Source organism: Trichomonascus vanleenenianus, assembly GCF_965637985.1.
Source record: "Trichomonascus vanleenenianus strain CLIB 3782 genome assembly, contig: TRVA0_038S, whole genome shotgun sequence".
Classification (NCBI taxonomy): Eukaryota; Fungi; Ascomycota; class Dipodascomycetes; order Dipodascales; family Trichomonascaceae; genus Blastobotrys; species Blastobotrys vanleenenianus.
Genome location: NW_027481849.1, coordinates 1 through 20735, shown reverse-complemented (window position 1 = coordinate 20735; position 20735 = coordinate 1). Strand labels below are relative to the sequence as shown.

Below are 20735 nucleotides of genomic sequence, written 5' to 3'. Positions count from 1 at the left end.
AGGACCAGATTCAATGCACATTCGGAAGACCGCGTCCTTTACGGTAAAATTGCAAAAAACCCACAAAAACGCTAATAACCGAGTCTATTAAGGGCCGGTCAGGGTATGTTCGACTTCTGGGAAACGCAAATTCTAGCTTTTTTTTTTCAACAGATTTCAGACCCACCCTGATGCTCAGGGTCCCGATTTCAGGTTACCCCTGGAAACTTATCGCCGGACGGAAAGGGGCATGGGGGGAGAAAGGGAAAACAAGAGTTTGCTTTTCCCTATAGCGCGCGCACGCACGGTGGAACATACAGAAGTAGTTGAGATATTCAATTTAAGAACCAGGGTTCGCCAGCATCCACCAGCGCAGTTATATCGGTAGATAGTATTTGGCGTAGGGAATTTGGAGTATATCTCTCTGAGTTGCCCCCCTTTTTATTAAAAAAGAAAAAATAGTCCGGTTCCGCCTTTTTTTTTTCTAGTCAAGTTCTATAACAGCTGGTGAGGTAATAAGAGGACATTGTGAGGTCGGTCGGCATTTTGGAACGTTGGACCTCCTTAATTTTTCTGCTTCTTGACAATATCTTTTAAACAAAACGATTCTTGATATATATTTGCGATTTTGGCATTCCTTAACTTATTAGTTTATTATTGTCAGACCGAAAGACGGGTATTGACCAAGGGTATCCGGTATTTATATTATTAACTACAAAGAACGATGGTATGTTGATCTCTTTGCTAATGCTTGCTGTCTCCTGGATATATGCCGTATTGTGGAATTTGCCAATCTTTGTTAAGCTCCTGCCAATCTCTTGGAGCTTTGATACATCGACGTCTCTTTTGGAATTGCTGAAATATCTTGAAGTATCCAATGCTTTGACATATCTTGAAGTATTCAATGCTTTGACATATGTTGGACTATCCAATGCTACTGAATTTTGAGATGTCTTTGACTATCCAATGCGTTGATCCATCAGTATCCAATGACCTTGTGAATTTTGGTATCTCTTGGGATATCCAATGTGATGATACCGAGTATCCAATGGTTCTGAATTTTGAACGTCTTGGAGTGTCCAATGCTTCTATATTTTTTGATATATCTCTAGAAGTATCGACTACTTGTGGAAGTTTGATCTGGAGCGTCAAATGATCAATGTTGGCGTATTGAAACTCTGAAATGTCGCAATAATGTGGTATTATGGAGTGATGGGCAATGCGGCCTAATTTCCAAGGAATCCAGCAAAAAGTATGACGAGCATCCACTAACAAAAACATTGATAGGCACAGTTTATCCGAGAATACAAACTAGTCGTGGTCGGTGGTGGTGGCGTGGGCAAGAGTGCCCTGACGATCCAGCTCATCCAGTCACATTTCGTGGACGAATACGACCCCACCATCGAAGACTCATATCGAAAGCAGTGCGTCGTCGACGACCAGCTGGCCATTCTGGACGTGCTGGACACGGCGGGCCAGGAAGAATACTCTGCTATGCGCGAACAATACATGCGGACCGGCGAAGGCTTCCTACTAGTATATTCCATCACCTCGCGATCCTCGTTTGAAGAAGTCGCTGCATTCTACCAACAGATTCTCCGAGTCAAGGACCGCGATCAGTTCCCGGTGGTGATTGTCGGCAACAAGTCTGATCTCGAAACGGAGCGCCAGGTCAGCTACGAGGAAGGCATGCAGCTCGCGCGGCAGTTCAACTGCAAGTTCATTGAGACCTCGGCCAAGCACAGAATTAATGTCGAGGAGGGCTTCTACCAGCTTGTGCGCGAAATTAGAGAGTACAATAAGCAGAGTGCGGCCGGTCTTGGCTACGAGGGCGCGACTCCAACCGGCTATGGCAACAATCTTTCCGACGACGGCCGATCATCATCGTTTGAGCCCTCGCGGAAGCGATCCATCCAGGACAAGAATAAAGTCAAGGCGAGGCAGAGCCTGAGCGGTTCCACCCGAAGTAAGCGTGGCTGCTGCATCATTCAGTAATCACGCTACTATACCCCCCGTCCCCCCTTTTTTTTTTCCTTACTGCTGACGTTTACCTGCCCCTCCCCCCCTTACCGCTTCCTGATTAACCAACCAAAAGTCCTCAACTTATTTTTTGTTACGAGAGTTATGATCCTGTTTCTGTTCTGTGTTTTATTTTTGTTGCGCGTCTTAACATAATGGTTAATTGACACGTTGACTGTTGAATTGCCGTGTATGTTTTGATAGATTAATACTACTTTCCTACAGTGTATCGGATGGAATCACCCCATTCCCTATATGCCGTCTTAAACATATGCCTCCTGTATCGGGTACCTGAACGCCCAGGCACCGTTGATCGACAGGATCTGGCGTTCTTGCATATGTGCGGCTCTAACCATATAGCAGCACCAATATGGCCAATTGCATGAAGCAACAAAATTTTAACTCGATGAGCGCAGCGCACTGGAGAATTAGGCGAAACGCCTTGCACTCGATACAAGCCTGAGACTTGCATTGCTAAACTGCGATTGTACCACTAGCCCTCGAGCTTAACACCGCGAAGCGGCCGGTTTGGGGAGACCCAATTGCATTCTGTATGTACTTGGGGGCCAGCCCCCAAACCCCCATAGCTCGGCTTCGCCGAGGGATTGTAGAATTCTGCCATATCTCCGCGCAGCGGAGCCCCAGGGGGGTTTGGGGGGACTGGTCCCCCCAATTACACATGACCCAGTCAATTATTATTACAAAATAAAATAGAGGAATAAATAACAACCAAAAAAAGGGCTACCTTCGCCGTCGATACTTCTCTGCGCAAGCGTCACAGAACCATTGCCCCTTGGGAGGCTCCTCGAGCCCAATGCACGGCAAATGGAACCACTCGTACTTACAGTCCGGCCCATCGCACCCCACCATCTCGCCGTATGAAATGTTCTGGCAATGGCAGTACAGCTTGTCCTCCTCCTTGACAGGCTTGGACCCCCGCCCGCCGCGGTTCGTGCGGCGCGTGGTGCCGTTGTTGTTAGCCGCCGCGGCCCCATTGGGCGTCCCCGGCCGGGAGATGCCGGCCGCCGCACGCGCCTCACCGGGCTGCTCGTACTCTTCGTCGGTGGCCGTGCTGTTATTTACGCGGCGACGCTTAGTGGGCGGGGGGTTGACGGGGGTCCCGTTGGACCCTGACCGCACCTGGCCCCGGGTCGTGGCAGTTGCCGCAGGCATTGCGCCGCCCACCCCCGATCTCCCAGCTCCAGGGCCATTAATGGGCGTGCTGGTACGCCCAACTCGCCCACTCTCGGTACCCGAGTTAACACCACTGCCGGGGAGAGCCGCACCACCCCCGCTACCCGGGACCGCCGCTTGAGCCGCTTGAGCCGCACGCTTTGCGGCGATGGCCTCGCGGCGCGACTCGCTGCGTGTGGAGCCCTTGGGCGCCTCGGGTGCCGTCTTGGTATCATTCTGAACGGCCGGGTGAGTCTCGGGACCCGCCTGGACGCGCTCAGGCACCTCGTTGGCCGAGATGAGCTCAAAGTCGTGGTCGATGCGTTGGACGTGTCGCGCAATGAGGTCCGCCGCCACACCAGCCACATGCATCTTCTCCTCCTGGCACGGCATGAGCTCGCGAATGAGCCGCCGAATCTCGGCCAGGCACTCCTCGCGTTCCTGGGCCACCGTCGCGTTCGCAGGCTCGTCGGGCAGCTCAAAGAACCGCGCAATCAGCCGGTTCAGCACCGGCACCGTCGAGATGCACTTGGCGTCTATCTCACGCAGCAACGTGAAGTGTCGGATGACCTCCATCGGGATGGCCTCCAATGCATCGCTGAAGTCGTTGAGCCCGGGGTACAGCCCCTGGTTCTCCCTCCTCAGCCGCGCGGCTCGTCGCGCTCTCGCCCTCAGCCGCTTCTCGTGCTCCCGCTGTGCCGTCGCTGCGGCCACCGCCTTCTGCTGGGCTTGTATACTCGCGCTAGGCGGCATCTTCTCTTCTCTTCTGCGTCGTCGTAAATTTGAGGCCTTGGGTGTCCCCCTCCAAATCCTCCCAACTGTAGGACATATCGCCGCACGGCTGAACATCTTTCAATTTTTCACGCGGCTCATCGCCTACGGTAGAGGTGATGGACTTCAATGAGTTCTACGAATTTCATTCCTGGGGCTCTGCCCCAGACCCCGTAGTTGGGGGGAAACCCCCCAAACCCCCTTTGCTTTCTTTCAATTGTCATATACCCTCCGCGAAGCGGAGCTACGGGGGTTTGGGGGCTGGCCCCCAAATTCATTACGGTCTACCCCGTTGGTAATACGATAGTTCTACAATGGATTGAACTGGGGTTCTGCCCCAAACCCCTCGTACAAGGCAAATAGTTTTATTTTTAAATTATCACGAAACGCTTAGTTTCGCTTTCGGAATCGTCGGTCAATGGTCTGGTTTGCAGAAACGTGGGTAACATTGACTGGGAGCTTGCCGAAGCCAAGGGACTTGAGCAGGTCAGCGGTGTCGGCGTCGACATCGAGCTTGTTCTCGTTCTGAGCAAGGTCAAGAGCAGAGACCTCTGGAACGTACTGGTCTCGTCGCTCTCGCTCCTCCTCCTGGAGCTTGAAGGAGATACCTCGGACTGGACCCTTCTGGATTCGCTTCATCAAGTGGGTGGTGTAACCAGCAATCTTGTTTCGGAGTCGCTTGGACTGGATGTCGGCGATCTCGTTGCAGAGTCGCTTGTTGGTCTCAAAGTCCTGAGTGAGCTTTGGGTAGTATCGCTCAATCATCTGCTTAGCAGCTCGCTTGACAGTCTTGGTTCTAACTCGACCCTATAGTTTTTGTTAGCCTCTACCGTTTTAATAGACGTTTCAAAGAGAAATCATTCCTGAATGAGCGAGAATAAGCAAGAATGAGACGTGTGAAAATGGTTATCTCAGGTTTAACTCGGTACTGTTAGATCCTTCCACCAAAAAATCTGTCGAACCCATGATTTCCCATCAAAAAGGCTTGTTGTATTTGTGGATCGAGTCGTCTGAAATTCCTCCAAAGCTTTCGTTGTTACTCTCAAGTGTGTCGAATCATGTCGAATACCATCCGTGCAAATAAATCGTCGAATCCAGTAATTTTCTTCACATTTCTCACATCATCTCATTCTCTCACATATCTCGCCCGTTCTCTCTGACTCCCCAAATCCATTAATGACATACCATTTTTGATGTATATGCTTGTCGTCCGTTACTACGAAAGTGGGAAAAAGTTGGTCCTTTTTTGCAGAGTCGATTTTTTCGTCGCTCGGCGTGCGTCCACCCAAATCTCCCAACTGCACCGAGTTAACTTAATTACGCTTGGGCCTATGCTACAATTTCCGGGCCCGGGATGACCACCACCACTCAGGGAGGAATGCCCGCGCGTGCGCATACGCCAGTTGTGACTGTGAAGTGCAGCCAACAGCACGGTAGTAATGAATATCTGAGTACGCTTCCTAATTAGGTTGACTGAGATTAACTTGGGGACGGTTGCCACGGTGATGCGTGCTGCCCGGAGTCCGCGGCGGTGATTGGCTGGCCCTTCCCCTCCCTGTTATGCCCCCCCCTTTCTGGGTGGGTGTGTGTGTGTGTGTTAGGCCTTTGTAAGGGTGTAGCGTGGTTTCTCGAATATACTCGGCCTCTCCCGCCTCCCCCAGTTATTCCCATTATACCGCAACACTTACCAGCAGAAATTCGCCACCCGCGCTCTTTTTGCTGGCTTTTCTCTCCTTTCGCCCCTCGAAAAGACCCCGGCGGCCGGATTTTCTTGACTGTTTTGTTTATTTGCTTGCTCGGCCTTTTATTTATTTTTTAATTATTTATTATTTATTTATTTTTCAGCTACAAAACGCGCTTTTATTTATGAGTTGAACCCGGAAGAATGACTGTCATTCACCGCAAGAATGCACAGGCAAACCCCCTCAAAGCCACCGAGCCAGGCGTCAAGTATGTTACACCACCCCCAATCAAATCCCTCCCAAGCCACACCCAAACAGCCACACCCCGAAAAAACATTATTAGGGGGGAACATAATTATGTTCTGCGTGATCACGTGAACTACCCCCTGAATTTGGTGTGAATATTGGCCAACTGAAGGCGTTTAATTGGTTAAATATACCACTAAGGGAAGGCATTGAAGAATTAGGGAAGGAGAAGAATTGATGATATATACTAACTAAGTCTTTTGTGTAAAGATTCCACTGCGATATATGCTCGTGCGACTGCACTAATCTCGTCCGAATACGATGCGCCCAGTGCACAGACTATGATCTGTGCGTCCAATGCTTCGCGCAAGGAAGCTCCTCCGGCAACCACAAGCCATGGCACGACTATATGATTGTAGAGCAGCACGCATACCCCATTTTCGAAGAGGACTGGGGTGCCGACGAGGAGCTGCTGCTCATTGAGGGCGCAGAGAGCCAGGGCCTTGGGAACTGGCAGGACATTGCCGACCACATTGGCGGCAGATCAAAGGAAGAGGTCGACGCACACTACAGGCGCGTCTACCTAGATAGCCCTTACTACCCATTGCCAGCTATGAATAAGCGGTTCAGCATCACAGCGGCCGAGTTTGCCGAAAAGAAGCGCCAGCGGCTGGAAAAGCGCAAAACGCTAGCACTGCAATTGCCGCTGCCCAAACAGAAGCCGACGGCGTCGGTTCCGGCCTGTCACGAGGTGCAAGGGTTCATGCCTGGCCGACTTGAATTCGAAGCAGAACTCGAAAACGAGGCGGAAACCACCGTTAAAGACATGGTGTTTGAGCCAGAAGACAATGAGCAGGACATTGAACTCAAACTCACCGTGCTCGACATATACAACTCGCGCCTCACTGCCCGAGCTGAGCGCAAACGAGCCATTTTCAAGCACAAGCTGCTCAATTTCCGCAAAAACGCGGCCATTGAAAAGAAGCGCTCCAAAGAAGAGCGGGACTTGATGAACAAAGTGCGTCCTTTTGCGCGCATAATGACTGATAAGGACTTTGACGACTTTAGCGAGTCGGTCATGAGCGAATTCCACACGCGGCGTCGTATCGCCGAGCTCCAGGAGTACCGACGTGCCGGACTCCGCAATCTCGACCAGGCAGCAAAATACGAGCGCGACAAGGCCAATCGGCTCAACGCCTTGGCGCGCACGGGCGCCATACCTCAGACCTTGCTCCTTCCCCCGTCGCGGCACGGACCAGACTCCTTGGAGGTGGCTGCCGAACCAGTCAACACCACCCCAGGCATTGCAAACAATGTCGAGCCCAAGATCAAGTCGGAAGGTGAAGCTAGCAACGGCGGCAGCATTACTAACATTAACAACAACGGCAAAGTTACGAATTATGACTACAATAACGGCAGCGATAGAAAATGGATGCTTGCCAATGGCGGCTTTGGGTCGAGCCTGGACATATCTAATACGCCCGATTGCAACCTGTTGTCCGAGGACGAGAAACAACTGTGTTCCTATCTGCGAATATACCCAAAGCCGTACATTGCAATCAAAGAGGCTCTGTTCAGGCGACTGTTACAAAACGGTGGATCATTGAAGCTCAAGGATATCAAGGAGAGTTTGAAACTGGACCCCAACAAATCAACCGCCATTTTTGAGTTTTTCAAATCTCAAGGATGGATGTCTTGATCCACCCTGTATTTATTACACTACCATATATGAAGTTATAACAAAACTGTATCATAGTACATCAACCCCCCACTTACGGGGTCTGTCCACGACATGGGGCTCTGCCCCAGACCCCCCGTTACACCTTACCAGGTTCAGAAGCTCCGGAAGAGCAGGGGGTTTGGGGAGTGCAACCCCCCCCCCCCCCCCCAACTACGGGGTCTGGGGCAGCGCCCCAGAACGTACTACTAGAGTAGATGATAGGAATTGAAATTGCCCGCAATTGGTCATATCTAGAACTAATCACCAGAGCTGGTCGACTGGTCGTGCAGCCCTATCCATTGCCATCTGGCCTGGCTATCTAGTACAGTTGTGCATTCATAAGCATAAATAAATCTATTTGGAAGGCATCTTGCCGATGATGTTGCCCTCATTGTCAACAAACTCCATGTTGAATCGCGAAAGATGCAGCGGCAGGCTGGCCAATTGACCTCCATAACGAGCTGCATTGTCATAAAGCTCAAACAGTGGCACAGCAATTAACTTCATATTCCGGGGAACAGACAGGACTTTCCGTCCAGGCATTCTTATAAGGTACACCTTCTTGCATTCCTTGGGCCGAGTACAGTGGGGCGGGATATAAGGATAGAGATGGGTTTCGAAATTCGGCCTCCACCACTGGCCAATGCACTCATCAACATCCCAGTTGTAATTTTCCTCGTCGTCTGCTCCTGTAGAGTTTTCTGCCGGAGCTAATTGGTTGGTTAGCTGTTCTTTTAATGCCGTCATCTCGTCTTGGCCAGGGCCCAAGTAATCTCCGGGTAGTTTGCAGAACGTGCCAATTTGCAACAGCAGCACGTAAGGAAATCCGTGGTCATGGCAAAGCATGACTGCTTCGCAGCTGCGTCTCATGCCGTGCTCTTCATATTGCGACTGCAGTCTCGCCAAGCGGGCGACTACTGATGAATCCTCTTCGGGTTGTATATCCTTTGTTGTGAACGTGTAATTCGACACGGGGTATATTCTAATTGTGTTTGGCTGTCTTTCGTTGAATTGATCGGGTTCTTTGGGGACCAGAGTCGTTTTGCGACTTATTTCGGTTACCGTAGTCATTTTGGAACGCGATGAGTGCTTCGATGGTTTTAATTTTCCCCCTTTCACCGGTTGTTTGCCGACCTCATCATCACGGATAAATGCCAATTTTATGGTCACCAGCCTGTTTATGTACTAAAAGAGAAATTCGTATATACTTAATAGAAATTCTGTTGATTAATGATTTATTGTGTTTAGGCGAAAAAAAAAACGATGACTGCCGATCATGGTTCAGCTGGAACGATGGCGTTCTACCTTAATTCGTGTACACTCCGCCATTTCTTCACTACCGGTACAACTACCGGTACAATGTAATATAGATTGATAATTGTACTTGATTGAATGTGTTCTTTTTTTTTCTGGTTGTCTATCTGCCAAGAATAATAACAAAGATAGCTGATCACGTAAGAGAAAATATACTGGTCATAAAACCTCTCTCTACCGTGTAGGTACGTACAGGTAACGGTTAGTTTATATGGATCGATTTACCTAAAGCCTTTATTTTGAAACAGAAGAAGGCATTGCCGATGTTTTGCAGACAGCTATTGGCAGATCTCTACCGTAGAGCATGAAATTATCAAACTGACAGGCACTATTTATACCGGTAACAGTTAGCTGTATTGACCGTATCAATAAACGAATCATGATGCCCTCTCGTAACAAGTCAGGTAGCTTGTTACCAGGTAACATTTACCCATCTTTTTTTTTTCATCTGTACCACATCTATCAAATTTATATACATCGACACTATTTTTTCCTTTTTGGTAATCAAAATAATTAATTGGTCTTTGGTCTTCAAAATCGTTAAAAAACAATAGCAAAATAGCCCTTCTAGCGTATGCTTGGTTGTTAGTAACAGTTAGGTAACAGATGACTGGTAGATTAATATTGATGAATACAAGGATAACAAGCAAGTGTAATAAGAGTAGTCTTCAAAATCGTTAAAAACAATAGCAATATTGCCCTTCAAGCGTATGCTTGATTGATTTCGGTACTAGGTGACTGATTGCCTGGTAATCCTTGATTGGTTAGTAGGCGACCGACTAATGCTTGATTGATTACCGGCAACTGTTAATAGGTGATTGATTAGTAGGTGATTGATTAGTAAATGACTGATCAATGCATTTGATTAATGGTTTACCAATGATTGATCGATTAATATTGATGAGGATAACAAGCAAGTGTAATAATACAAACAAAATAAATACAAAGGATGCAAAAAGATTAGTTCTGGCCCACCTTGGACTGGAACTCCTCGACAAGCACATTGGCCTGCTGCTGCTCCTCAATGTCCTTGATCTGCTTGACCTCCTGAATTCGCCGCGGCACCGGGTCAACATACGTCGATGGAACGTACCCCGTTCGCCCGTCTCTAGTTCGCGCCTTCCACCACTGACTATCATTGCCCATTGGGTCCTTCTTAGTAAGAATAGCCACAAGGTCGCCCTTACGCAGCTCCAGCTCCATCTGGGGGTTCTCTGGCACAAAATCGTGCACAGCTCGGCAGAATTCCAGCGTCGATGGATCCATCCCAACACCGACCGGACCTTCAAGCAGCTGGTGGCTCTCCTGTCGTACCGCCAGGCTTCTAATGAGCTTTCCCAGCAAGTAAGGGAACCCAAATACTGCTGCCAAAAACAGCAACAGCGGCTTGAACGACGGTCTGTTCCGGGTATTACCAGCCGCCCCGCCATTTGCGCTGAACTTTGCAAACTCCTTGGCAGTCATCCCTGCCGCATCCGCAGTCACCGGCTGGCCCGTCAGCCGCGCCAAAAGCCGCTTGGCCCACCGCATGATGGCGAAGATGCCCAGAATCGACCCCAGCGAGTTCTTGAGATGCCCAAACTGCTCGGCGACCGACATCATCGCAAAAAACGACGAATGTGTCGCCATATACGTCGACTCCAGCATCTGCGCAAACCCACCAACAGCACCGACAATGCTCTCGATGAGCTGGAAGGTCGCAGCCGTGCTCTGCTGCAGAGCCCCGGGCTCTTGAGGGTTCATCCCCATGCCTCCCATGCCTCCCATGCCATACCCCATGCCGCCCATACCTCCGCCATAGCGCCCGTACGACCCGTAGCCGCCGTACATGCCGGATCCATACATTCCAGACCCGTACATGCTGGACCCGTACATGCCTCCGCCGTAGCCCCCTGACCCGTAGGACCCGCCATACGACCCGTAGCCGTTGTATCCCGTGTTTCCGTAGCTGTTGGCCACCGGAGCCACAGAGGTAAGCGAAGTCGGGCGCGCTGGTAGGGCAGGGTCGCTTGTTGAAGTCGTAGTGGCTGCTGGAGCTGTCGTCGCTGAAGTCGTCGCAGTCGACTGTGGTGATGCAGAGGAGGCCGCTGAGCCCACGGTTAGCCCCGATCCTTTAGTGATAGCGTCAAACTTACCTGCCGAAGTCCCAGAGGACACTTCCCACGGCTTCGTTCTCGGAACCGACATTCTTTTCTGTTTTTTTTTCTTAGCTCTAACCTGTCGTGGAGTGTAAATGGCTTCGAGCCTGATGGGTGGTCGTCTTGAGGGGAACCGCGGGGACGCACGAACCGCGGCATCTTTTTCGGACCCAGCCGTGCAACCGGGCGCGCGGGGGAAAACGCACCAAGCCGCACGAGCCGCACATTGAGGGGCTCGCCCCCCAAACCCCCCGGGGCGACGCTGCGCGTCGATCTATTGGAGAACTAGCGTGGTGCTGGGAAGAACTACTCGAATAGTTCATTCGAGATGACCAAATCCCTGCGATTTAGTGAGATGAGCAGTAATTAATCACTATGTCTGCAGTTACGGTAGTAGAAGATTGAGTCAATGGAGCAAGACACCATACATATATATAGGAGGTACAACGCTTAGATTTAGGTAGTTTCAATATGAGTCAAACTGGGTTCGCATAGACTCTCTATAGATGGATGTACTATTGGTATCTCCGGCATTTGACATTTAACTACGGGTTCGAGGATATTATTTATAACAAACGGCAAGACGAGTTCTTGGCCATGTATTCATCAGAACCGACAACTATTTAAAAAAACTCCTAAGGAAGTCCATTCCTCTATTTAGTCGGATGGGCCTAAAAAGCGCACATGTTAGTAAAGCTCTCCAAAAATCAAGTCACAAAAGTACCGGTAGCATACCATCAATATCGTCGTTGTCCTCTGGCTTGCCATCGACTCTCTCTGGCTTCTGCAAGTTCTCCATTGCTTCCTTTCCAGTTCTTCCTCGGTCGACCTCCGATTGGGGGAAACTCTTACTACGGGAAGAATGTGAGCTGCTAGTAGATGAGCTGTCGGATGGTGTGCCGAATTGTGTGTTGCTAAAGCGCAGAGGAATATGCCTAGCTGCAGATCCCTGTCCTACAGCTGCCTCCCCACCGTGTAGTGGCTTGCCATAGATTTTAGGCTTTTTCCGCCCTTCTTCTGGTTTCTGCAATTCCTCCATTACTCGTTTCCCAGTTTTCCCTTGGAGAATCTCGGATTGTGAGGCACTCTTACAACGGAAGGAATGTGAGCTACTATTAGACGAGCTGTCGGATGGTGTTCGCAGTTGTGAGTTCCCTAGAGGAATATGCGAAATTGCGGATTTCTGTCCTACGGCGGGCCCTTTCTGATCATTAGTAATACCGGTAGAAGGCGCACTGTCCAGTTCTTCTTTGAGCCAATTGAGCCAATCCCAATCAACAAATGTGCCGAAACCACTCTCTTCAAGTGTGACTTGTGGCCATTTAAGCAATGGACTAGCGAACTTTCCAGGGTAATAATCCTGTTCAATCGAATATGGCACTTCAAGATCAGAATCGAATATTGCGCATGTAAAGCAAGAGACAACAACTTGAATATCGGTGCCATCAGTAAGAATAACGCTGCTGGGACTATAATTACTCATAATTCCAATTCCTCTATTGTCGAATATTTGTTCCGCTTCGATAACTTTCTCCATGAGCCGCTGTCGTTGATTTTGGGCAAGCGACTCTGGGTCTACCCTGTTGAGGCCCTTACCTTCAATATATTCCCGCAATATTACGCGAATTTCGCGATCCTTATGCTTCGGGTGGCCATTCACTGGAACCTTCATAGTATAGGAGCCATAGAACTTGGGTATTATCTTACCTTGTAAATCTTCTAAACGTTCATAGACAGTGACAGCGCGGGAGTACCACAAATCTGCAACGATAGATGGATTCAGCGCCGAAATGGAAAGAGGGTCAAATATTTCTGCCACTACCGGATTACCTTTGGCTTCCTCATCAATATGGGGTATGTCTGTTGATGTTCCACTAGTGATAAGGGCCTGAAATAGACGCCGCCGGTCCTCCCTAGCGGCTACCATCTCTCCGAGCAGCTGAATTTTTATATCATGTTCACCAACGTGACCGGGGAGCGGTGGCCATTCAAGTATAGTTTCTAGCGGAGATCTTCTTTCTTCCTCTACTGTCAAGTCGGGCAGTTTCTTGCCACCGTAGAAACGAATTTTAACCACATTCGAGCTTGGCGGAGTATGGCTGCGAAGAGTAATTTTACTAAACGGGAAGTCCTCGAACATGGAACTCATAATCGACATATTTTTTAACAACAGAGAATGGACTATGAGGGAAAGGGAAAGGGAAAAATCGGACGACAGGACGCCACTCGAAGTATTTATAGCGTGATCTAATCAAGTTTATTATAGCTAAACTTTAAATCCTTGCACTGTGTGCAAAGTTGCGGTAATTTTAAAACTCTCAAGTGTGTCAAAATAAGATCAAAGGTAGGGAAGAATCATGGGTGAATCTATTGTTTGCCCATAGGTCCTTTACTTCTCTCGACAATCAATGTACAGATAGCAATAATCACACATTTCTGACTACCTTATTTGGCGGCTAAATATCTCGCGGTGCGGTTGTAAGTGTATACCACAAGTACAATGAAATCGTAAGCTACCTTAGTTCAAATAGCCAATCTGATTTTCAGCTACACTACATTGTTTATTCACCTTCATGATCTAAATTCGGCCTCTGCAAAATACCAGATCATAAAATGTGCTTGAACTATAGTTGATTCAACATTGATAATTGCCTTTTGGAGGCAGCTGGGCCCTAGGGAGACACCTTTTTTTTCCAACTCGTCCGCAACATTGATAAGTGCCTTTTGGAGGTAGCTGGGCATTAGTAAAACGCCTCCTTCTTCCAATTCGTCTGCTTCACGGGAGTTATTCATAATTGTGAGTTGATCATCCGGGGAACACGTGCTCAAGAACTTATTCAACCCTATACCTTGGATGGGCTTTCTCAGGATAATCCGTACTTCGCGGAATTTGCGGCTTGAGTTACTCACTGGAACGCGCATTGTATAAGATCCATAGTACTCCGGAATGAGTACACTCTGTCTGTCCGTCAAAGTTTCGTATGTTTTGGCTGTCCGGGCATACGCAGAATCTGCAACAGCAGGTGGGTTGATACCTTTGAAGCAAAGAGGGTCGAATATCTCGGCGACTACTTCAAATCTATCCTTGTTTCCATCATAGTACCAAATCGCTGGCAAATTAGAGCGCCGTCGTGCCGAAGTGATGATGCCTTGAAAGAGTCGCTGTCTGTTTAGCCTAGGAGGGTCAATCTCTTCAGTTAACCTCATCGTGATATGCTCGATTCCATTTTTACCCGAAAAAGCAGAAGAAGCAGGTACCATGGTCAAGGCTTCTAAAGGAGAAGTACTGCCAGCATCCTTTGCTTCAATTTGTCTGGTTAACCTACCCTTAATTTCGTCTAGTGTGGGTGGAATATGAGAAGAGAGTCCCATTTCCTCGAAAGGATATTCCGGGTATTCAACCACAGACTCGAGCTCGTTGATTGGCATAATATAACGAGGTGTAACTTCAAGATCCTGGTGTCCAAAATAGGTTAGCTTCTCTGTCAGTGCAATCGGTAATGGGCACAAGGTAGTTGTGATTGGCTTGAACCAGATTCACACAGAAAAAATGTGCTCGTAAATATATTTGCTGAGCATCTACGACTTACCTATTATCGGAACTAATATCGGTACTAGTCAGTGCAGAGTTTCACGACTTGTGGGAGTAAAGTGAATACCGGTACTACTTCTTATTATAATATTTTACATTAGCCATTTGCTTGTTAAACATATCTCCCTGATTTACCAAATAATTAACCCAATGGATGCTTATCAAGAGATTATGTGAAGTAGGAGTAGGAAAATAGGAGAGAACGGGGGCGCTTTTGGATAAACATCGATAAGGTTTGGAAGCGCGGGGGGAGACGAGCAACCCCGAGGACCGACGAGGCCTATTTAGAAACCGACTAGCTCTCACGGAGGATAAGCCGCAGGAGCCGGACGTCTCACCGTGTGCTCTCAAACCTTCTCGATGTTTATCTACAAGCGATCTCGCTAAACCTCCTTGTGCTCCCGTTTTCCTCCGCCAGTTTCATTCATTTCTTAATAAGGGGACAATAAATTGGTTATTAGGGACGCTCTAATTTGAAAGGAACAAATGCTTGTAGATTTACTGGAATAGTTTCAGAGTTAAAAGAGAATTGAGAGGCACTGCTCTCTGTGAAGAAGAATTGAAATGACGGAGACCAAAGGGCAGCCAGCTACTCTAGCATTGGAGTAGCATTGGAGAACCAAACAAACCAAATTGAATGCACATAGGTTATGAACTTTTGTTGCCATTTGCCAGGCTCTCAAGCCCTCCACACCGGTCGTCGGAATCAGCTCAACTCTTGCAAACCGAATACTGTTGTCAGACTAACACGGCCATCTGAAAAGACAATAAGCCGTGGTGGGTGCAATTGGGTCTCATCGATTACAAGGACGCAAAGCATGATATTTTTTATATTATCAGAATCTATCATACTCATTTGACGCGGCTTGTCTGAGCGTGCGCTCCTGCTCAACGTCTTCAAGAAGCCGTGGAATGGGCACAACGTTGTGGCGTAATTCGTATCATTATTAACCGACCGGCGCTCGGCAAACTCCCGCGGGTTAGCAGAGCTGGACCGGTGGCATGCCCGCTGGCGACGGAAAAGTCGTTCATGTCGCCGGACGACACTTCCTTGGGCTAGGCGGCCGTGTTCCGCTGGCGGTTGAACGCCTTGCGAGACGACAAGGTGCGCCGCACGACGCACTGGCTGATTCCAAAGAAGCCTAACAGAATCGTCGCAGCGAGCATGACATAAGTGTTCGAAAAGGATTCTTGCAAGATTGCGTACTATTAATAAGAATTTAACTTACTGGCGTGCTTTACGAGTCCGAAGCAGATCGTGATAAATCCAAACAGCAACTAGTGCTAATGCAGCAGGCAATAGCCCCAGCGCAGTCTTCGGGGTGTCCGCAGATGTTTGGCGAGGGTGACAATACTAATGCTCCAATTGCTCAACGGGCCAGATTGTGGACGATGCAAAGGTCTAACCTCTTCGATTATATATTAAGGCGAAAATTTCTTTTTTGATCAGTCTCTCCAGGAGAACTTTCTACCGAGGAACTTGACGAAGTAGACCAGCAGCAGAAGTACAGGGACTTCAATTAACGGACCAACTGTGGCGGCAAGAGCCTGGTTGCTGTCGGCACCAAATGTGGCCACTGCAACGGCAATTGCCAGCTCAAAGTTGTTGCTGGCGGCTGTAAAGCTCTGGGTAGCGGCTAATTTGTATCCAAAGCCCAGCCTATACGTGATATAAAGCGTGGTAAAGAAGATAATAACGAAATAGACCACGAGAGGCGCCGCAACGCGAACTACTGATACAACCTGATGGACCACGTGACGCCCCTGTGATGCAAACAGAACCAGAATAGTAAAAAGGAGCCCAATGAGAGACCATGGACTGATCCATTTTAGGAAGACTCTATCGTACCAATTGGCACCGACGAGTGCTCGAACAGAAAAGCGGGTTACAACTGCAGCTCCAAGGGGAATACCGAGAAATACTGCGACGCTTTTGGCTGCGGTGGAATATTCGAAAGCAAAGGAGCTGTCAGCGTGGCTAATTACTTGAATGAAAAAAACACCCATTGGAGCAAAGAGGGCCATCTGAAGCAGAGAATTAATAGCAACGAGAACAGCACAGTATTCACCGTCACCTCCCGCAAGGCCAGTCCAGATCAACACCTACAACATGTTAGCTTCTAGGCCGGTCATATCAAGTGCAACTTACCATGGCGATGCACCTGGCCAATCCTACGATTATTAAACCCTCGCGTAGATCAGGCTCATCAGGCAAGAACGCCCAAGCTAGGCCTAGCTACACCATATCAGCTTCATCCATTGCCATCCACTGCAAGATAGCTTTAGTAAACTAGTAGTCTTACCATCAAAAAGGGAGCGACTATCCAATTGAGGATTATACTAAAGGCGATTTGTGTCCAAATCTCCCGCGTTTTGAACATGCGATGTAATGATTCGTACCGCACTTTACACAAGATAGGGTACATCATGACGAGAAGACCAACAGCGATCGGTACCGACACTCCTACGAATGTTCCTTTTTGCAGCGCTGGACCGGTGTTTGGAACGAAGTTTCCCAGAATGATCCCCACCGCCATGGCAAGAAATATCCATAGTGCCAGGAACCGATCTAACAAGCCAAGGCCCTTGAAGGCCGATTCTTTTGGCATTGGGCACTCATCTTGGCTTTCTAGGTTACCATCTCTCCAGTCAGGCCGCTCAGTTGTACCGCTTAGGTTGGGCTTGATCTCGTTAATAATCTCCGACATTTATTTTTTAGTTTTTTTTTTTCATTTTACCTATTAGATACATGCGATCTTCCATGTACTGTATATATATTAAGTTTTTGTACCCGGTATTACAAATAGTTTTCATTTGATCTTGCGCACCTCAGTCACAGGCCTCAGTCTTTGAAAAACGTGGAGAGATGAACCGCCCTATGTGGCCCCCCGGCATTTGGCTTAGTAACGATAATTCATTATTGTTTCTGTCGGCGCGCGCCCGCCATGCACAACTCAAAATTTCACTCCCCACACGTTTTGCTTACATTATTCTTAAAATAGCGTTCTCTTCAATTCATTCTTTAATCTCATTTTGACCCATATTCACCTTCTTTCCGGAAAGATGGCCATCTTCAGCTTTGACTCTGTTAGTAGCAAAGCCGTTTCTGATACGGAAGCGATAGCCCCACGACGAGTCAGGAGAACCAGCCTCGCCGTCGCGTCTTAAAGGTGAGCCATTCTACTGTCTTTGATCCGACTCAGGCTGGAAACTTAGCTTAGTGATACGCGTACTGAAATATTTTCTTCTACAAAAATTCAAGACTAGGAGTTTGCTACGAGACCGACTAGCCGTGAGATTTGGGGTTGTGAAAAAGGCGACAGGAATGGTTTCCCACGCTCCTCACACCGTTGATCGGTCTGTGGCGTTGTTGAACTAGGACCGGAGTTCTGTGATGAGACTCTCGACACGGTGACGAATTTCGTTACGGATAGCCCGTACAGCATCTAAGCCTTGCCCGGCGGGGTCGTCAAGCTGCCAGTCGAGATAGCGCTTGCCAGCGTAGAAGGGGCAGGCGTCGCCGCAACCCATAGTGATGACGACGTCACTGGCCTGAACCGCGTCGGTGGTTAGAACCTTGGGTTTTTGGTTGCTGAGGTCGATACCTTCTTCAAGCATGGCTTTGACGACGACGGGATTGATGGAGTCGATTGGGGCCGATCCGGCGGAGCGGACTTCAATGGTGTCACCAGCAAGATGGCTAAGATAGCCTGCGGCCATTTGGGAGCGACCGGCGTTGTGTACGCACACAAACATGACGCTGGGCTTAATAGCCATGAGACGCGGAGGGATCAGTTGAGTAGCGGATGTGGAGCAGTTCAATGTGAGTGAAGACGTTATCACGATAATAACTCTTGGCGGGTATAACTGGCCAATGTCTCCAAGATATAATATGAAATGAGAAAAAGCGATATGGTGATGCCTCACTTCGTGACGTAGTGAGACTGTTAGACGGTTCTTGAAATTTATATACCACGTGTTGGCTTACAAATAATCCATCTGGAACATTCTCACATTTAGAAGTGTTGTCCGATAAATCAATAGCGTTGCTTAGCGTTTGACGAGGGGCTTTTTGTGAGTGGAAGTTGCAGTGCATGCAAAAGTCTCATCTGGAAGAAAGCCCATTGCGGAATCGAAATCACTGTTTGGTCATTTGAATAATCATCTCAGATTTCTAGTACTCAGCAACTGGACCGGCAGCTGGCGGCCTGGTTCTATTACGAAACCGGTTGGACGCTTTTATTGAAGACTGTTCTGACATGGGCCTCTCTTTAGGCCTACCTCTTACAGCAATCTGTATGTCGCTTCGAGACTGTGACTGGCTTGGAAGGAATATGCTGCGTTTTCAGCGCTGACAAATCACAAGCCTGAGCAGCATGTCACAGCTTAGCATTTTATTGGCCAAGAATAGACATCCGATGTGATTGGCCAAATCACGAATTACCCAGCTTAACTACATCAAATTACAGTGGACATGGAGCTTTCGATATTCCAATAGAAAAGGATATAATAGATGGGGTGTAGTGTGCCCCAAATAGAGGGGATAGATTACTGTGTATGGTATAATGTACCTCAATAGAAGAGAATAGAAGAGGATACAATGCGCACCCTAATAGGATATATGTACCGGTAGTATACCGGTAATATAATGGTACTATAATGGTACCCCAATAAAAGAGGTGACAGCTCGAAATTTTGACCTTTGCTACATCCGATAGAGGGAAGACGGGGTAAGCATTCAATGCGTCAGGTTAGGGGCACGGTACATGTTTCATAGGCAGTAATAAAAATAATATTTGTAATGAAATCCATGAACCAGATCCCGGTTCTTGCAAATCAATGCGTGAATAAATTAAAACTAGGCAATTGAGTTGGTGGAGAAGGTACATGTCTGTGGAATATTTGTACGAATTAAAGAGCAGATCTATCCTTCATGTATGCCGTGCTGTACGAATTAGGAGTGGATCTTTCATGTATGCTGTGCAATTGCGATGTACATTAACAGAAAACGACTCTTCTTCACCCCCTACATCTGACGTAACACTCCGCATACCGCCTGTACCACGCTGTAGTATCATATAATACGTAGTATATTACATATATGGCCCCATTACAATGGTGGCTGTTTGTCGGCGTAACTACCAAATATACGTGTTACAGATCTTAGGCATTCCGTACTAGCAATGCCAAATACACGTGTTACACTAAAAGATATACATATCAAAATACAGCACATACTTACCTCCTACGCAGTCCCACAACAAGTATACAGTACAGTAGTCTGTAGAGGCTCAGGGGTTGAAAAATTGCATGAACCGTTTCGAGTTCCTGCATCAGTCTGGCCAAGAGACGCGTAACAAAAAATAAAAGCACATTCTCTAGAACCCCCCCGCACAGGATGGAATCTCATCTCGAGAGTTACGCTACCTGTAGATTCTAAGTTTAAAAAAATTGCATCATTTTGCGTGTGGAATGTGCACGCTCCATGTTCTCCAGATTTACCCAACCGGGCTCGATCTACCGTTCTACATGTACTATAAAATGCTACCTGTAATAGATGAGCCATTGATGGTGCTACATTCTACGTACTTGCGTGACCATTGCTGTCTCCGTCTAGCACCATGTGTACGGAACAACAGGTGGGGAGACAAGGCCCAGTGGAAGAGGGTATAAAGCGACAAGGCACAACGGAGGAAGGTCGGGCCGGAGCCCACGTTGACGGATCGATTGGACCAGGGGGGCATGACAGCGTCATCTTACATGCAACGTGTATACGGAGAGGCGGCTCCTCCCTCCCCCCATCTGCAGCAGCCCCTGCCTGCAAAAATTTTCATCTACAGGCACACCCAGTGGCATCCGAATTCCCCGGCGCATACTTTGTTACAGAGTCCATGTCATCCGGGGGGGGGGGGGGGGGGGGGGGGGGGGGCCCCCCCGGGGGGGGGGGGGGGGGGGGGGGGGGGGGGGGGGGGGGGGTGGTGGAGCAGCCATTGGAGGAGGAGGCGGCGGAGTTGGAGGCTCCTGAGCTGGGACAGGAGTGGTTTCCTCTGCTGGGGGAGGCGGTGGTGGAACCTCTGGAGCGGAGGGTGTTGCGCTCTCAA

General features: G+C 48.5%; 10 protein-coding genes across 10 annotated transcripts; 2 read left to right on the top strand and 8 right to left on the bottom strand.

Moving 5' to 3' along the window:
• Positions 1–703: 703 nt before the first annotated feature.
• RAS2 (Ras family GTPase RAS2) lies at positions 704–1974 on the top strand (the record flags this gene model as incomplete). Its single annotated transcript, XM_076686452.1, has 2 exons — positions 704–706; positions 1267–1974. The coding sequence occupies 2 exons, from the start codon at positions 704–706 to the stop codon at positions 1972–1974; spliced, it is 711 nt and encodes a 236-aa protein (XP_076539281.1).
• Positions 1975–2739: 765 nt separating this feature from the next.
• PHO23 (Pho23p) lies at positions 2740–3924 on the bottom strand (the record flags this gene model as incomplete). Its single annotated transcript, XM_076686451.1, has 1 exon — positions 2740–3924. The coding sequence occupies one exon, from the start codon at positions 3922–3924 to the stop codon at positions 2740–2742; it is 1185 nt and encodes a 394-aa protein (XP_076539280.1).
• A 408-nt stretch (positions 3925–4332) lies between these two features.
• RPS17B (40S ribosomal protein eS17 RPS17B) lies at positions 4333–5130 on the bottom strand (the record flags this gene model as incomplete). The annotated part of the gene is made up of 2 exons (XM_076686450.1): positions 4333–4749; positions 5128–5130. 2 exons carry the CDS (start codon positions 5128–5130, stop codon positions 4333–4335), a joined length of 420 nt encoding a protein of 139 aa, XP_076539279.1.
• A 697-nt stretch (positions 5131–5827) lies between these two features.
• ADA2 (chromatin-binding transcription regulator ADA2) lies at positions 5828–7569 on the top strand (the record flags this gene model as incomplete). The annotated part of the gene is made up of 2 exons (XM_076686449.1): positions 5828–5892; positions 6141–7569. 2 exons carry the CDS (start codon positions 5828–5830, stop codon positions 7567–7569), a joined length of 1494 nt encoding a protein of 497 aa, XP_076539278.1.
• Positions 7570–7944: 375 nt separating this feature from the next.
• On the bottom strand, positions 7945–8661 carry TRVA0_038S00210 (cleavage and polyadenylation specificity factor subunit 5; the record flags this gene model as incomplete). Its single annotated transcript, XM_076686448.1, has 1 exon — positions 7945–8661. The coding sequence occupies one exon, from the start codon at positions 8659–8661 to the stop codon at positions 7945–7947; it is 717 nt and encodes a 238-aa protein (XP_076539277.1).
• Positions 8662–9864: 1203 nt separating this feature from the next.
• Positions 9865–11091, bottom strand: PEX13 (peroxin PEX13; the record flags this gene model as incomplete). Its single annotated transcript, XM_076686447.1, has 2 exons — positions 9865–10991; positions 11040–11091. 2 exons carry the CDS (start codon positions 11089–11091, stop codon positions 9865–9867), a joined length of 1179 nt encoding a protein of 392 aa, XP_076539276.1.
• A 608-nt stretch (positions 11092–11699) lies between these two features.
• On the bottom strand, positions 11700–13200 carry TRVA0_038S00166 (uncharacterized protein; the record flags this gene model as incomplete). Its single annotated transcript, XM_076686446.1, has 2 exons — positions 11700–11713; positions 11778–13200. The coding sequence occupies 2 exons, from the start codon at positions 13198–13200 to the stop codon at positions 11700–11702; spliced, it is 1437 nt and encodes a 478-aa protein (XP_076539275.1).
• Positions 13201–13613: 413 nt separating this feature from the next.
• On the bottom strand, positions 13614–14471 carry TRVA0_038S00144 (uncharacterized protein; the record flags this gene model as incomplete). Its single annotated transcript, XM_076686445.1, has 1 exon — positions 13614–14471. One exon carries the CDS (start codon positions 14469–14471, stop codon positions 13614–13616), a length of 858 nt encoding a protein of 285 aa, XP_076539274.1.
• Positions 14472–16080: 1609 nt separating this feature from the next.
• On the bottom strand, positions 16081–17342 carry ARR3 (Arr3p; the record flags this gene model as incomplete). The annotated part of the gene is made up of 3 exons (XM_076686444.1): positions 16081–16737; positions 16784–16870; positions 16938–17342. The coding sequence occupies 3 exons, from the start codon at positions 17340–17342 to the stop codon at positions 16081–16083; spliced, it is 1149 nt and encodes a 382-aa protein (XP_076539273.1).
• Positions 17343–18009: 667 nt separating this feature from the next.
• On the bottom strand, positions 18010–18411 carry TRVA0_038S00100 (arsenate reductase ArsC; the record flags this gene model as incomplete). The annotated part of the gene is made up of 1 exon (XM_076686443.1): positions 18010–18411. The coding sequence occupies one exon, from the start codon at positions 18409–18411 to the stop codon at positions 18010–18012; it is 402 nt and encodes a 133-aa protein (XP_076539272.1).
• Positions 18412–20735: the final 2324 nt, after the last annotated feature.